Source organism: Onychostoma macrolepis, chromosome 05 (assembly GCF_012432095.1).
Source record: "Onychostoma macrolepis isolate SWU-2019 chromosome 05, ASM1243209v1, whole genome shotgun sequence".
In the NCBI taxonomy this organism is placed as follows: Eukaryota; Metazoa; Chordata; class Actinopteri; order Cypriniformes; family Cyprinidae; genus Onychostoma; species Onychostoma macrolepis.
Genome location: NC_081159.1, coordinates 11,464,121 through 11,480,915, shown reverse-complemented (window position 1 = coordinate 11,480,915; position 16,795 = coordinate 11,464,121). Strand labels below are relative to the sequence as shown.

Genomic DNA, 16,795 nt, shown 5'->3' with positions numbered 1-16,795 from the left:
TGCAAATAAAATACAAATAATAATCAAAAACCCACATAATTTTACTCTCCTCACACTCTTTCTTACCTGCCTCAGTCACATTTATATTGATGGCCCATTATGGGAGGCCCTTTATCTCTCAGGTGTGAATCACTAAATATTCATGGCCATTGTCACTCCCTTGCATAAGGGCATTCTATCACAAAACATGTTTTACAAATGTTAAATCAATATATTGTTTCTGTGAAGGAGTGAACAGGATAATTTTCACATCATTTTGTAGCAAAAACTAGTCTACCACATTCAGTTCTCAAAAGTCTTGTGAACAAATATTCTGTATGTGTTTTATGGCCTTATTTCAGTGACTTAAAAAAAATTGTTTTTCACTACGCATAAACATTGTTTTCTCAAAAACACAAACATGTACTGTACATGCATGCTGCTCACATATTATTGTAGCCCAGTTTGTGCTGAATAACAGTGTTATCAGACTTTAGACATTAATATGTTTTTAAGATACTGAGTGTTCCCTTGGTCAGGGAGTAAAACAACTGGCAGTGGGAGGTCTCTGGAGAGGCAAACAGGTCTACCTGAGCGGCTCCGAAACGCCTCAAAATCAGTTGGACCGTCTGGGGATGGAGTCTCCATGCCCCGGGGGGCGCAGCTCATGACAGCTCGTCGGCTGTATGGTTGTGCTGGCCCGGAATGTGAATGGCATGAAGCAACCTCAGATGCTTCTGACTCTAGAGGAGGAGGTGGCGGCCGAGTTGTGACATGCGACAAGAGCGTGGACCACCTTGTCGGTTGTTGTACGCAACAGTCGCAGTGTTGTCCATGCAGACCAGCACGTGCTTGCGTCACAAGCGCCCTCTGAGACGGTTCAAGGCAAGGTGTACTACTAACAACTCTAGGCAGTTGATGTGCCCGATGAGCCAGTGGTAGAGACATCTGTGTAAACCACAGCATGCCTGGAGACCTGTTCCAGGGGCACTCCTGCCCGGAGAAACGCAAGGACCACAGGGTGAAGATTTGGCAGCAGGCCGGTGTGACTTATTCAGGCAGTTCAACACTGACTGAGCACGTTCCTGCGTGAGGCGTGCTGTTTATTCAACCGAATCCAACTCCATACCGGGTAGAGTTTACTCTTTTCCCAGTTGACCCGAAGGCCCGACCGGCTGAGGTGCGAGAGCACCAAGTCCCTGTGTTCGCACAACTGATCCTGAGACTGAGCTAGTATGAGCCAGTCATCGAGGTAGTTGAGAATGCGAATGCCCTGCTCTCTCAGGGGAACAAGGGCTGGTTCCACAACTTTTGTGAAGACACGGGATGACAGGGACAGCCCAAAGGGCAGGACCTTGTACTGATATGATCGTCCTCCAAACACGAACCGCAGGAATGGCCTGTGGCATGGAAGGATCGAAACATGAAAGTACGCGTCCTTCAGGTTGATCGCTGCAAACCAATCTCGGGGACGGATGCACCCGAAGATGCGCTTAAGCATGTGCATCTTGAACGGTAGCTTGTGAAGGGCCTGGTTCAAGACACGCAGATCCAAGATTGGTCATAACCCACCGCCTTTCTTGGGTACAATGAAGTAAGGGCTGTAAAACCGCCTCTTCATATTGGCTGGAGGGACCGGCTCTACTGCATCCTTCGCCAGTAGGACTGCAATCTCTGCACGCAAGACAGGGGCCTCTGCAGCCTTCACTGAAGTGAAATGGATGCCCCTGAACTTGGGAGGACGCCGGGCGAACTGAATCGCATATCCGAGTCTGATGGTCTGAAGGAGCCAGCGAGACGGACTGGGGAGTGCTAGCCAGGCTCCCAGATACCGTACAAGTGGCACCAACGGAACCACCGATGTACCCGCAGTGGAGCAGCGAAGAGGAACACAGGGACCCGGCCCGGGCGTCTCGTAGCCGGTGCAAAGCGAGGTCTGAGTGTGTGCAAAACTTACCTGCGTTCAGGCAGAGGGTGTGTGAGTAGTACATTTTATAGCACTCTCGAACTGCCCACTGCTGCTCACTTGCGAGAGAGGAGGGTGAGTGTGATCCGTCCACAACTCCCAGAGATAGAAGAAACTGCTGTTTTGTTGAGGTTTTAGGTACCACTGACCGTGAAGTCAGTGGCGGGAAAAAAACTAAACAAAAGATTCTCCGCCTGGCCCTTCTCCGGGGGAGGGAGTAGTGCGTTCACCATCTCCCAAAGAGCAACTTCCTCCATCTCGGGGTCGCCCTTCTCAGGGCCTCTTGCTCTTCCGCCAGCAACCAGGTTTGGCAGGGGCCTGGACGGGCGGGGTGGCTGCCCTGCGCCCAGCTCCATGGCGCTGGTTTGCTGGATGCTGCTGCGTTTGCTGCACAGGAGCGGGGGCGGCGGCAGGGGGCCGCCCTCGGTGACAAGCAGACTGAGGCACTGCCGCCAGCGGCTGGGTGGAGGCAGCAGCTGCACACCGGGGCAAGATGAACTGCTGGGCGAAGTTCTCCACTGGGTCGCCGAAAAGGCCAGTCTGGGACACGGGGGTGTTTAAGAACTGAGTCTTGTTGGTCTCCCTCATGTCGGCCAGACACAGTCCGGAATAGCGCTCCTGGACCACCATAGTGGAAATTGCAGAACCCAGAGACCACGCAGTGACCTTTGTTGCACGTAGCGCGAGGTCAGTAGTGGTGCATAGTTCTTTGAGAACTTCTGGGTTGTGACCACCCTCGTGCAGGTCCTTCAGTGCCTTGGCCTGATTAACCTGCAATAGCGCCATGGTGTGTAAGGTGGAGTCAGCTTCTCTGCAGGCCGCATAAGCACTGCCGATCAGGGCCGGCGAGTACTTACAGGCCCAGGAGGTGGGAGGTGGGAGACGGTAGCGGTATTTGGACACAATTGCATCGCAACCAACCCCGCCACCGGAGGGACTTCTGTATACCCCCACGCTGCCCCACTGTCGAGGGTGGTGAGGGGGGATGAGCCACCGGGGCGGTTTCTAGCAGTGAAAGGTGCCGTCCACAACCCAGTGAGCTCATCACTTCCGGAAAGAAAGGGTGTGGCCCTGAGAACCAGTGTGAGCCACCCCGAGAAACCAATCGTCCAGCCTCGAGCAGGCATACTAGGCTGACCTGCTTAAAGAGCTGGATGAGCGCGAGGCAATGAGCTTTGATGACATCACGGAGCTCAGGCGAACCGCTGATTTGGCACTCCGCGCCATCAAGGAGACTGCCCCTGCTATTGGGCGGTCTATGGCAGTCCGGGTGGCAGCGGAGATGCATCAGTGGTTGACCCTGTCCGACATCAGAGAGAAGGACATGGTCTTCCTACCGGACACCCCGCTTGCGCCTTCTGGCTTGTTCAGCGTCGTCGATACCGTCGTCGACAGGTACCAGGAGGCCCGTAAACAAACTGCGGCATTTCAGCGGTTCCTGCCTCGACGCTCTTCAGCTCAGGTGGCTGCTGGACGGGAGCAGCCCCAGCCACGTACTTGCTCCTCATACAGGGAAGCGCAAAAACAAAGCGTCGCCACTCGCGCTTCCCCGAGGCTCTGGCCCAGGGCCCTCGAAGCCGAAGACGGACATGCAGGTCATACTTCAGGCTAAGAAGTCCTCGGCCAAAAAGCCCTGACGCCCATGGCCCAGGGCTTATGAGGGTAACCCCCTCTGGGGAAGAGCGGCGTTCACTGCAGTGCACGGTGCCCATTCCTCCTCAGTGCCCTCAGGAGATCGGGCTGCTAACCCTGCCACGTACAGTGTTCCAGGGCGCAGCGATCTCCAGCGAGTACACATCTCAGTCTCTTCCACCTGCAAACGTAGCAGAGCTGAGATGCTCGCCTCCCCTTCGGGGGTCTCTAGAGCAGCTAGTTCGGCCGTCTCCTGCCGGTGTGCCAGTTGAAGACAGTTGACTTTTACCCAGTGCTTCACTGAATTAATATCAAGCAGTCTGTCATCATTCCTGTAACTGAGACAGTACAGCATGGAGCAAGTAACAACACAGCCATGAGTTCAATTGCCAGGAAATGCTTAAACTGATCAAATGTATGCATTAAATGCAATGTACGTCACTTTGGATAAAAGCCAAATGCATACAGTAAATGCATCTAATAAATGTAAATTCTAAAGGACGGAACAAAAAAAACTCAAAATGAGGAAAAATATTTGTTGCATACACTAAGAATATAATGTGATTTAAAATAATACATATGTAATATAAATATCATACACTAAGACAATGATGTGAATGGCATAGGCCAGATTATTTATGCAGAATCTCTCAATTAGATCACAGTTCTGTCTACGAGAAACAGCTGAGATATTCAGTACATTTCTTTTATCAATTGCTTGATACGAGGAGAATATTTTTTTCTTAATCATGCTTAATCAATCTTAATCATGACATATTTTGTAGAGGTCTCAAATCTTTGATAAACTTTAAATGGTGATGTCCACTGTTTTGAATGTGATGCACACTGTGGCCATCAACTTTTAGAGGTTTAATGTAAAAAAAAAATAAATAAATAAATAATAATAATAATAATAATAGGTTGGCAGTAATTGTATACAGCAACACAGAAACGTGTAAATGATTTTTCATTCAGAAATATGAATGAATGAATGAATTAATTAATTGATTTTATGCACATAACATTTTAGGACTTAGAAATGGTAAGTTACAGTTTCTCTTTACAGTCTTGCTTCAGGCCAATCTTATAATTTAGCTGTCTCGCATGAACTCATTTTAGGTCATGCCACAACAATTCAGCTAGATTAAGTTGAATGCTTTGACTTGTCAAAGCTCAACAGTTCTTATACTTCCACTTTGCAATTCCACTCCAATATTTCTTTGTTTAGGATCTTTTGTGTTGTATGAACTACTTTCTACAAAGTGTAAGCTCATGGAAAGACACATTGACATTTACTTGTAAAATGTATTACCACAGTCCATAATTCATCAATTCTTTAATGACCACAAGCCATCTGGGTTCTTCTCAGGCTGCAAAAACCCAAAACCCTCATATTTCTACTACCAAATGTCATTGTTTGAATTAACCATCTGTTAAAAATGATTTAATATGAATGCTGTGATTTTTCTCTTTGATATTCTTCCTTTTCCCGCAAGGTAAATTCATGAACACTGACATCAGACAATTTAGAAGGTGCATGGAGATCTTTAGATGTGCTTTAAGCCTTGCTTGCAGAGAAATTAACAACATAGGCAGAGCAAAAACTGTTGATTGTCTTCCACTTGAACATTATCAGTGGATTTATACAGGCTAGTGTTTTTAGTAATGATGTTGTGATGTTATGTTGCACACACACAAATTTGTTTCTGATCAGTGTGTGATTCATACAAATGCTGTTTCAATTTACAATTGCTATTTCAATTTACAATGACAAATGGGAATTATTCAGGAACACACTGTCTGATATGTGTCTAATCACATCCTTTTCATTCTGTTGTTTTCATTAGTTACAACTAGTTACCTTACATTTAGGCAAAATTAATGCAGAAGTTTTAAAATTGTAATGACTTCACCACCTTTTTCTCACATTCAAAAAATGCAAAAAAAAAAATACTTTGAATAAGTTTAAAATTGTGTGTTCTTGCTTCTGAATGCTGATCTCTAACCTGCATATTTGATTTTGTATCAGGTTGCAGACATATTCTGAAAATAAGAATGGCTATTGAAATATGAATATCCAAAGCACGCATGAAATTACAAGTCATAAGAAGTAAAATCAATGCAAAATTAGTCGTCCTTGAAACAACTCCACAAGCATGTGGAGTAAAGCTTGTCATACTTGTTTCGTTTTCAAATTAAACAGATCCTCGTCTGAGTCATATCACACAGAGGCCAACACATAAATCTGCATACTCTTACATATGCATGAAAAAATGCTACATCTGAAACTTCTCTCCTATTGTTTTTCATCTCCGTTAGATTATACCTAAAGACAATGAGACAAGGTCCATGCTAATGTACAAATACATCATCCACGAAGATTCAGTGCCACTTAACAACAATAATGTCATTCAGGAGGACACATATGAGTGGGCACTGAAGAGCTGGTCCCAATGTTCAAGACCTTGTGCTGGAGGTAATGTTCACTTTGTATGATCTTTCAGCTCTTCTAGGTAACTCGAATGTATACATTTATTTGTGTAGCACTTTTCAAAGCAACTTTTCAGAAAATCATGATGTTACAGTTTATATTATCGTAATATCATCTTGTCTTAGCTGTATTTAGCAGATTAGAGCTGGGCGATGATATAGTTCAAACAATACAAGCAATCAAATTTGAGATGAGATTTGCTAAGTAGTAATATATTGCCTCATGTGAGCATACAGTATGTATGCATTGTGAAACAGGCATAACTAAATTAGATAAACTATTATCTAACATTAAATCAACCTAGTTTTAAAACTTGTATGCAGTAATTCAAATCAGTGTTATTACAACGTCATAATATTGACATAACCAATAAATGTATATTCAGTTCACTATAAATTATTTTTACTCATTAGCTAATTCATTTTTACTTAACTAATAATAGTCACACCCAAGAAACAACATCAGGGTCTATTGAGTCTATTGAGGTGGATGAGGGATTTTGTTCTGGCAGTCCAGATTGTTGACAACTGGTAACAATACGCTTCATGTTTCTTTTCATTCTTTTATTTCATTTCATCTTTAGGATTCCAGTACACTAAATACGGGTGTCGTAAAAAAGGTGACAACAATATGGTGCACAGAGACTACTGTGACATCAACAAGAAACCCAAACCTATTCGAAGAATGTGTAACTTACAGAACTGTACGCAACCACAGTAAGTTGAAATTAAACTGTTTTGAACACTTCTCACAATAACTGTAGTCATTTTCACTGAAATGAAAGCTAGAGTGGCTTGTCATGGCACAGTATGTGATTTCTTATTTCATCATATTTAACTCAATCTAAACATCACTAAATAATGTACAAGCACTCATGCTTCCACAGTCTATCTCAGAGAACTCAGAGCTGGGTTTTGATTGCTTTATACCATTGGGAGGTCTTGTTTCATTAATTTCTCTTGTCAGAGGCTATGAAGAAATCTCAAAGTGTGATTGTGCATGTATGTTTCATAGCTGGGAATACTTTGCCTCAGCCTGCAGTTTCTACTGAATGTGTAGCCTTGGATGATTTTGAACTTTTCTGAAAGAAAACCAGAAATATAGTTGCAGCTGCTTTTATTCTATTTTTATCCAACATGTATCCATGGTCAGCTTTTATGATTAACACAAGGAATGTATATATAAGAATTATTAAGACCTTTCTGTATCTGTTACGGGGCTGACGAGACGAGAGACGTACGGATCCATATGCAGACTTTATTAGGCAGAGACGTGGTCGTACAGGCAGGGTCAAACAATGGCAAACAGGTATAATATGGACGAGACAAAGAGTAACCAGAGACAAGCGTGGGTCGACGATCAGCGTACAGAATCCAAAGGGGCGAGACAGGAGAGGTAATCCAAAACGTTAGCGATAGTCTAGGCAGGGGAAAACACGATTAAACAAAGGCAAGGCTAGGCGAGGCAAGGCTAGGAAAACTAACAGGGCTCTGTAGGGCAGCGATAATGCATACAATACTCGGCCACGAGGGAGAGAATGTCCAGGGTTGAAATAGTGTGTGTGATTAGTGATGCTGTGTGATCAGGTGTGCGTGTGATTAGTGCAATGAGTGATTGGTGACAGCTGTGTGCGTGTGATTGGTGAGATGGCTGATGGGAAATGCAGTCCATGTGGTGAGCGGGTGACCTCTAGTGGTGAATGAACGGGAGTGCAGACCAGATTTGTGACATAGCCCCCCCCCAAAGAGCGGCTTCCAGACGCTCCACACAGTCTATAATCAGGAGGGAGGTGGAGCGGAGGCGGAACAGAGGGAGGGATGGAGGGCCAGGTCCCCGTGGCAGCGGAGTGATCTGGGACCGAGGCAGAGCCGGCAGAGCAGGAAGCCAGGGCAGAGTGGGCGGGACTGGAGCCCACCAGGGCGGACCGGGTGGGACTGGAGCCCACCAGGGCAGACCGGGCGGGACTTGAGCCCACCAGGGCGGACCAGACGGGACTTGAGCCCACCAGGGCAGACCGGGCGGGACTGGAGCCCACCAGGGCGGACCGGGCGGGACTTGAGCCCACCAGGGTGGACCAGACGGGACTTGAGCCCACCAGGGCGGACCAGACGGGACTGAAGATTTCCACGGCGGTGCAGAAGACCACCAGAGCCAGACAGCAGACAACCACGGCGGCGCAGATAGAGCAGGAGCCCACCAGGGTAGCGCAGAAGACCACCAGAGCCAGATAGTGGACCACCACAGCGGAGCGAGTGGAACAGGTGGAGCAGAAGACCACCAGAGCGGAACAGACGGACCCGAAGACCACCACGGTGGAGCAGACAGAGCAGGAGCCCACCACGACGGATCAGGAACCCACAGCAGAGCCTGGGAACTAGGGAGAACGGAGACACAAGGAGAAGACAGAACATGCACAGACACAAGGATAGAGGCAGGGAACACAGAAAGCTCATAATAGGTTTCCATAGCTGTGACAGGACAGAACGAGAGTTCATTGACGGCCTCCATAGCCGTGACAGGACAGAACGAGAGTTCTTTGACGGCCTCCATAGCCGTGACAGGACAGAACGAGAGTTCTTTGACGGCCTCAATAGCCGTGACAGGACAGAACGAGAGTTCTTTGACGGCCTCCATAGCCGTGACAGGACAGAACGAGAGTTCTTTGATGGCCTCCATAGCCGTGACAGGACAGAACGAGAGTTCTTTGACGGCCTCCATAGCCGTGACAGGACAGAACGAGAGTTCATTGACGGCCTCCATAGCCGTGACAGGACAGAACGAGAGTTCATTGACTGATACCGCTGACACCTCTGGAGGTTCTGCGGCAGTTGCCGCCACCTCTGGAGGTTCTACAGTGGTAAACACAGAACACAGGGAGAATTCAGTAATGGTCTCTTCGACCGCAACACAACAGAATGAGAGTTCATTGCTGGACGCCACCACCATACGAGGAGCTGAAGTGAGCACCGCCACGTCGGGAGGTACTGCAGCATGTACCGCCAACTCTGGAGAAACTGCAGCAGGCACCATCACTTCAGGGAACACAGCAGTGAGCGACACTACCTCAGGGAGTTCTGTGGTGGTGTATGCAGCCCAAACACACCAAAATGCGATCCCCATCAGGGGAAGCGTTTCAGACAGGGGAATCAGTTCAGGAACAGGAGGGCTAGAGTGATTGGGTTTGGGGATACCAGCTGTGCGTGCAGATACCAGCTGTGCGTGCAGACACCAGCGGTGAATCCCTCACACTGGATATCAGACTGGGATAATGAAAGACTGACCTTGATGATCTGGGTGTGTCAGCCACACCATGAACATCTTTTTTCATTTAAATACAGTATGCACAGTAGGGTGTAAATGGTGTATAATATCTATCAAAGCATCACAATCCCTCTGCCTTTCCACCAAGTAGCTTTTATATATTTTTTAGTAGTCTCACAAGCAGTTATTCTGCTTTTAATACTTGATTTAAATATTCGTCATGAGGATATATCAATGCCTATTTGAAAGCAGCAACAAAAGCAGATGTTTTTTTTATTCCCTGCACTTTCTGCTGTTCATAGGCTAATAACATCCATCACATTCTTCAGAACAGATCCAGCTGTTTAGTAAACATATTACATGAAATATGTTTCTATGAAGCCTAATTGTTTGTAAATGGAAATGACATTTTTACTTCTGTTCAATCTTCCAACTGAATTACACTTGAACTGTAGAGAATTGTTGTAGTGTTTAATTTTTATCTATTTATATTGAGATTTACCATCCATTTCAATTGTTTGCCCAATGGTTTCATGTGCGCAATGTTTTCATATATGTCTGGAAAAATTTGTGGGCATTTCTTTGTTTTAAAAAATGATTGGGACAGTTGAGGTTTTCGCAGACATGCTGGTTGTGATGTCCCAGAATGGTGAAGGCATAGCCCATAAATACATTAATTAGGTTATGAATAAATATTTTAATATGATCCTTTACTGTTTTGATACATAAATAATGATATTGAGCAGACATTATATAATTTATTATAAGACAAAATAAAAAGATTGGCCAGGATAAAATATGTCCCACCTATCCCCACTGTAAATGATGGCAATAATTACGTGCAGTCTTTGTTTCAGTGACTACATTGTAACAGCGTCATATTTCATCAACTATTCTATATCCTTGTGTGATTTATAACATTCACATTAAGCACTTGATCAGTCAAGGACATGCACAATGTCTGTGAAAGCAACATTTCAATGAAGCCACACTGTTAGTTACTTTGAAATGACAGAATAGGTATGCATAAGACTGACATGATACCTTCATAATCATGACATGACACGTCATGAATATGAAGGAGATTTTATGCATGTTTATGACAACTGTCATCATGTGTAATTCACTCAGTTATGTCATTTTTAATGCAGAGAGGACACTGTTTGAGATGTCTTTATGACAACTTGACATGACCAAGACAACATAACCTGTCATAAATCTGTCATAAACATGACAGATGAGATTAATTATCAAACTTAAGAAATTGCTTAGCTTTATGGGTTAACATTACATTAAACTGTCATGTGGTTGGTTTTGCCATTGGCTGTCATGAGGCCATTATAGTTGTGTCATGAATATTTTTCTGACCACTTTTATTCAGTGGTACAAATTGGATTTGTCATTAAAATGTCATTAAGTGTTAATACTCTGTCAAATAATTTTATAACAGCGTCATGAATATTGTTCTTGACCTCAACTACAGTGGTACAAATTAAATTTGTCATTAAAATGACATTAAGTGTTAGTACTCTGTATTTTATAACGTATTTCAATATTTCAAATGTTGTAAAAAAAAAAGATGAACAAGTGTTAGAGAAATAAAATCAATCATCCAGTAATAATAATAATAATGATTCAAATTGATAAAATTATATTTTATTGCATCTGAAGATCGATTCACCCAAAATTAAATGAAAACAGTACAATGGTGGTTTAAGCTATGCAGCGTTTGGCCCATATCACTGCAAAATCAGTTAATTACAGCATCCTGCACATTTATATTTTCTTGACATGCTTTTTTTTACATCACGGATAAGTCTAACGTTACCTAAGACACCATCACGGTGTGCACCTAACCATTTTATTATTACACATTCACGTAACCCAACCCCTGCCCCTAAACCTACCATTTGTCAATAAAACATAAGATATAACAGGCAGATACAACTACCGTCATAATTTATTCAAAAAGTATTAATATTCCAAGTCTTCCGAGGCAAAAGGGTTGATTTGTGAGAGGAATAGATGCGATCGCTGTCTCCGTCCGCTGTAAATCTCTTCCTGTGTGTTGTCAAAGTCTCTTGACTATATATATATAGGTATAGGTTGTTTGCAATCACGTGATTCTGATGATGCGTGAAATGCAGCTGGAGGGCAGGAAGTGATTTTTCTCCATAGGAATCAGTAGCAGAAACTCAAAATTCCTGTGTTTTGCGTTGTTTAAGGACGCTTAAATCGGCCAAACCGAGAAACCACAAGGAGCTTTTATCGTAAGAAATTGTGTTGTTCGTAAGAGGGAAAAGTCAAGAAATTGACTGAAAAACATGAAAAGTGGCTTGTAAAGCTGCGTCTGCGGTCGGGAGGAGCGAGTCGGATAATGCTCGTGTGCAAATGGTTAATATAATAAGATATAATAATATATTAAAATATTAATAAATATATAAATAGATTGGACTGCCACCTCTCGCGCATTCAGCGTGAGACGGTCAGAATTCACTCTAAACGCCACACGCAGACACAATGTAAATAAGATATTATTTGCAGTTGTAAGAGCTTCATATCACGGAACATCGTGGGATTGCGATAAATTGAAGTGAGTGACAGCTTTTTAGTGATTAACGTTATATATGAAAGCGCTATTTGCTCGCTTTCTAGGCTATAATCGATTCAGAATTTAAATAAGTTGTTTTAAGTGCTGCTAATAGGACCAACAGCCACATCCCAGATAGCAAAATACAGAGTGTTTACCAGCTCCGGTTAGATTCTCACCTGCCGGAGACTTACCCCTTGGCCCGACTCCGTCTGCCGCACTCGGGCCAGATGCCTGTGGACCAGTGGGGATTTCTTTAAGACTGCAAGGGAAGCTCGGCTTCCCCTATAATGTCAAAAAATTAGTGGTCAAATATGTACTATTGTGTTAACATTTTATTGACTAAAAATGCGTTAGAACACGTTCATCTCGAAGACGAGTTTGTTCAGAATCAGCTACATATAGCAGGTCGGCTGACTGGATTTCCTTCTCATACATTCCCGTAGCATCACAGTGCATTTCCCTGTTGAAGCCTAGCGTCCATTGACTTCAATGGGGCTGCTTTGAACAGTTTTTTTCAGTGCTTCGAAACTAGACGGTCATTGGATAAATGCTGCGATTATGTCCCGCCCACGGACGCTCAGCGTCTCTGGGGGTGAATGGAGGAGTGGGCTGGCCTGGACTCCGGGCTTCTGCGTGATGATTGGAGGGTCTGTCGAAAGACTGCATCTCAGTTTGATTGACAGCGATTTTGTTCTATAAAAAGTCGCTGACGCTGAAGCTATTTGAGCTCAGTCCCATAGCGGCACATAGGCAATACGACACGAGCCAGAGTGCTGTTTTTGTTTCGTTTGTGTTCGAATCCAAATCCGCGTTGTCTTGGGCGAATCACTGATTCACTGAGCCATTCATAAAAACAGTCATTTGATTCGCTCCTGAAGGATTCAGCCGTTTTGAAAGAATCATTTGAATGACTCAGTGATTCAATCACGAACTTCTGCCACCTGCTGGCAGTTTTTAAGTTTCCCGTCTAAAAGTAGGCACATTACATTATTTTCCAACATATTTCTATATTCAGAATTTAGTATTTAAAACATTAATCTCATACAATTATTTATGCAATTATAAATACAGTCTAAATGAATAAATGCCACATCTAAATGTCACTTCATGCAGCTTCTGTGCAGTGCTAAGATGAGTTTTGTTTAGATCATTTGATGGATAACAATAGCCAGTCATTCATTCACATTAATTAAGTATTCAGATAATAATATTGTCTGTTTTCACTTACATCTATTTATTTATTAAATTGATTCATTTTTTAGAACTGAATTATAAATTAAGCTGGTATAGTATCATAAGACATTTTTATGGTATCGTGACAACCCTATTATACACCACATTCCTTGTTTCAGTTTAACCTAATTCCCACATTTCCTCCGTCGAGTTTAATATCTTTTTTTTTAGATTGTTTGTTCATTCATTCATTCATACAGTAGGCTAGGCTAGCCTCACTGGAAAAGACGCCTAGTTGGTACGACAGGGTCACAGAGCATTTTCTTGAAAAGGAATGTAGCGCAGAATTTCCGTATGAATAAATGGACAATTTTTATGATGTAGGTCGAAAATGAGCTTCCCCTCTTTGAAAGTCCAGCAGCCGCCACTGTGGACTCACTGCCCGATTCCGGGCCGAGTCAATAGCGAGCCGACACTGCCGCATCCGAGCCGGAATCGACCCGACACTGAAGTGCACAGCGCGCCGGACGTGGCCGTTTAGCATTGAGTGAATTCTGACCGTCTCACGCTAATATCTGAGATGTGGCTGTTGGTCCTATTAGCAGCACTTAAAACAACTTATTTAAATTCTGAATGATTATAGCCTAGAAAGCGAGCAAATAGCGCTTTCATATATAACGTTAATCACTAAAAAGCTGTCACTCACTTCAATTTATCACAATCCCACGATGTTCCGTGATATGAAGCTCTTACAACTGCAAATAATATCTTATTTACATCGTGTCTGCGTGTAGCGTTTAGAGTGAATTCTGACCGTCTCACGCTGAATGTGCGAGAGGTGGCAGTCCAATCGGTTTATATCTTTATTAATATTTTAATATACTATTATATCTTATATTATATTAACTATTTGCACACACGAGCATTATCTGACTCGCTCCTCCCGACCGCAGACGCAGCTTTACAAGCCACTTTCCCCTGCGTTTTTCAGTCAGTTTCTTGACTTTCCACCTTTTATGAACAACACATTGTCGTACACAATAAAAGCTCCTTGTGTTTTCTCGGTTTGGCCGATTTAAGCATCCTTAAACAACGCAACCGGAATTTTGAGTTTCTGCTACTGATTCCTATGGAGAAAAATCACTTCCTGCCCTCCAGCTGCATTTTGCGCGTCATCAGTGACGTCATGTGCAAACAACCTATTCTATAGACCAATTTCATGTAGACGTCACAGTTACGTCACTCGCAGCTGCGCGCACATTGTGGTGGCAGAAACACACCGTAACAAGCGGAGTGAAACGGGAAAGATCCACAGAATAAGAGATAAAATGTACTGTTGTGCCTTTGGATGTCAGAATCGGAATGCAAATAATTTTTTATAGAATACTGTCGTCAAAACCGCCATTTGAAGCTAAACGCAGACGTTTAAACGGACAGACTAATAAATGAAACCTGCTATGATTACTCGACTTTTAAAGCATAAATTTGATTTAAACAATTGGTCAACATAATATTCACATATACAGTTCATAGGGAATATATTATATTTGTCCTACATTTACAGCATGAAATAGTATTTAAACCTATACCAATTTACATCACGTTACCTATTTTATTCCACAATTCTTTTTTGAGAATTTTTTTTTTTCAACTTTATATTTCGTATTTCGGACTTTATAACTCGATTTAACTCAACAATAGCGAGTTTGTCCATTGTGTGGGGGGGAAAAGCCAGATGTGTGGGATATAAATCAAAAGAGAGAATGACGAGTTGATTTTTCTTATCAGACTTGTGAGATATAATCTCGGAATTGCAAGAATAAAGTCAGAATTTTGAAACATCTGGCTGCCACTGCCAGACAATATAAATGAATAAATAATAAATAAAAAATAAATAAATAAACGACGACAGCTGTGGTTAAACGAGATAAAGAGCGGACTGGACAGAAACAATCATCAGAAAAGCTCACGTTTGCAGGCGCACACTTCTTATCAGAAAAGGTTCAATAAAGTATTGTCTTTTGTTGTTATGGGCGCGTCTAAAGATTTCTTATGGATCTCAGTACTATGTCGTGTATGAAATAATGTCTGCGTGCATGTGTGTAAAACAACAAACTGACGATTTATATGTTTAATCATGTGTAATTGTATAGGGTGAATTCGGGTAATCTGGGACATTTTTTTGCAATTTTGACTTCTGCAATTTATTTCGATATCTATCTAACACATTAGATCAACACATTAGACTTTTCTGAAATCCCTAAGATGTTTTCTAACCACACCAGAAGAAATAATGTAGATATCCCCAGAGGAGACATGCCACACCTATTAAGTGTTTTTCTGCCCCCCAAAAAAATTCTGCCTGAATTTGATAATCTGGGACAGGTCACTTTATAATCTGGGACATATGTATTAGGCCTAAAAAAAGCCTATATTCACCATACTTTATGCATGCCAAACACAATATCACCAATAGCTCCCTTCATTCTACTCTCATTCCATTGGTTTAAGCTTCTTCGTATTTCTCTTATTTCCCTCTCTCTCTCTTCCTCGCTCTTTCTGTTGCCATCTCTTTTCCTGACGCTGTGGTGCCATTGCATTTTGTAATACATTTCATTGAGTTAATTAAAGGCCATGGATATTTTCATATTTTAGCTGACTAAATGACTGTGTGTGTGGGGTGGGTGGGTGTCGGTGTGGGGGTGGGTGTGTGTGTGTGCGTGCGTGAGTGCATGCGTTTGTGAACAGAACATTGTGAACTGGCCTGGGCGCAGATCCCCCTCCTGCTCAGTGATTTGAACCGCTGTATATACTAAACTAACTGGGAATTTGAGAAATGAAATTAACGGTTTACTTCATCCTGATACCTTTGCTTGCTATTGGAATACGTTTCCCAGATTCCGTCTCTGTAGCATCTCTCTAGCTAGCTGCTTTAGCTAGCTGCTAGCTACTGTGAACTTGTGCTAATGTTATAACCTCCAGAATTAACACCCATTATACCCATTCTCATTATGGCATATATTAACCCTTGTCATTAGATTTATAAAGTCCCTAAATGCATATTTCCCCCATTTGAAGACTGTCCCAGATTACCCAAAGCATGCTGTCCCACATTCTCAATCATATTTGATAATGTGGGACAACAAAAAAATGTTTGAAAGAAAAAAAACTAAAACACATTTTCAACACTTTAATACATATTTTGTTGCTTGAATAGATCACAAACATAATTTGACAACAATTAGGAACATTGTCTTATTTATGACAGATTTATGTCCTTAACATTAATCTAGTCAGAATCCTGTCATTGACCTTGTCATGCAATTCCCAGGGGAGCTTCTTGATTGACAAGTGCCCCGCCCCTTTCTGTGGAATCACCCCAATGAAGTCATGTGATTTTTGTCACATGACATCCATGCTAAAATTATAGTAAAAGTCCTGTTGACTAAATTTGATTAGAACAGGAAATAAACACACTGGAGTTTAGGTGTCCCAGATTACCCAATGTCCCAGATTACCCGAATTCACCCTATACATTGTTATGAGTAATTGTGGCTGGAATAATAATGTAGCTGTAAAAATAGTTGCCTGCTGAAATTGAAATATATATTACATCTTCATAGATACACGGTGAGTTTGTCTTTACTATACGTGTTATTTGTGATCACTCAAGCGGAGGTAATCCTGTCAGATCATCCAT

General features: G+C 42.7%; 1 protein-coding gene across 2 annotated transcripts in view; it reads left to right on the top strand.

The window, feature by feature from the left end:
• Positions 1 to 16,795, top strand: part of adamts3 (ADAM metallopeptidase with thrombospondin type 1 motif, 3) — a 123,239-nt gene that overhangs the window by 92,253 nt on the left and 14,191 nt on the right. For both annotated transcript variants that reach the window (XM_058777269.1, XM_058777268.1), the window contains 2 exons: positions 5,897 to 6,053; positions 6,652 to 6,784. In XM_058777269.1, coding sequence (XP_058633252.1) covers positions 5,897 to 6,053; positions 6,652 to 6,784 — 290 coding nt within the window. The remainder of the gene's footprint in view (positions 1 to 5,896; positions 6,054 to 6,651; positions 6,785 to 16,795) is intronic.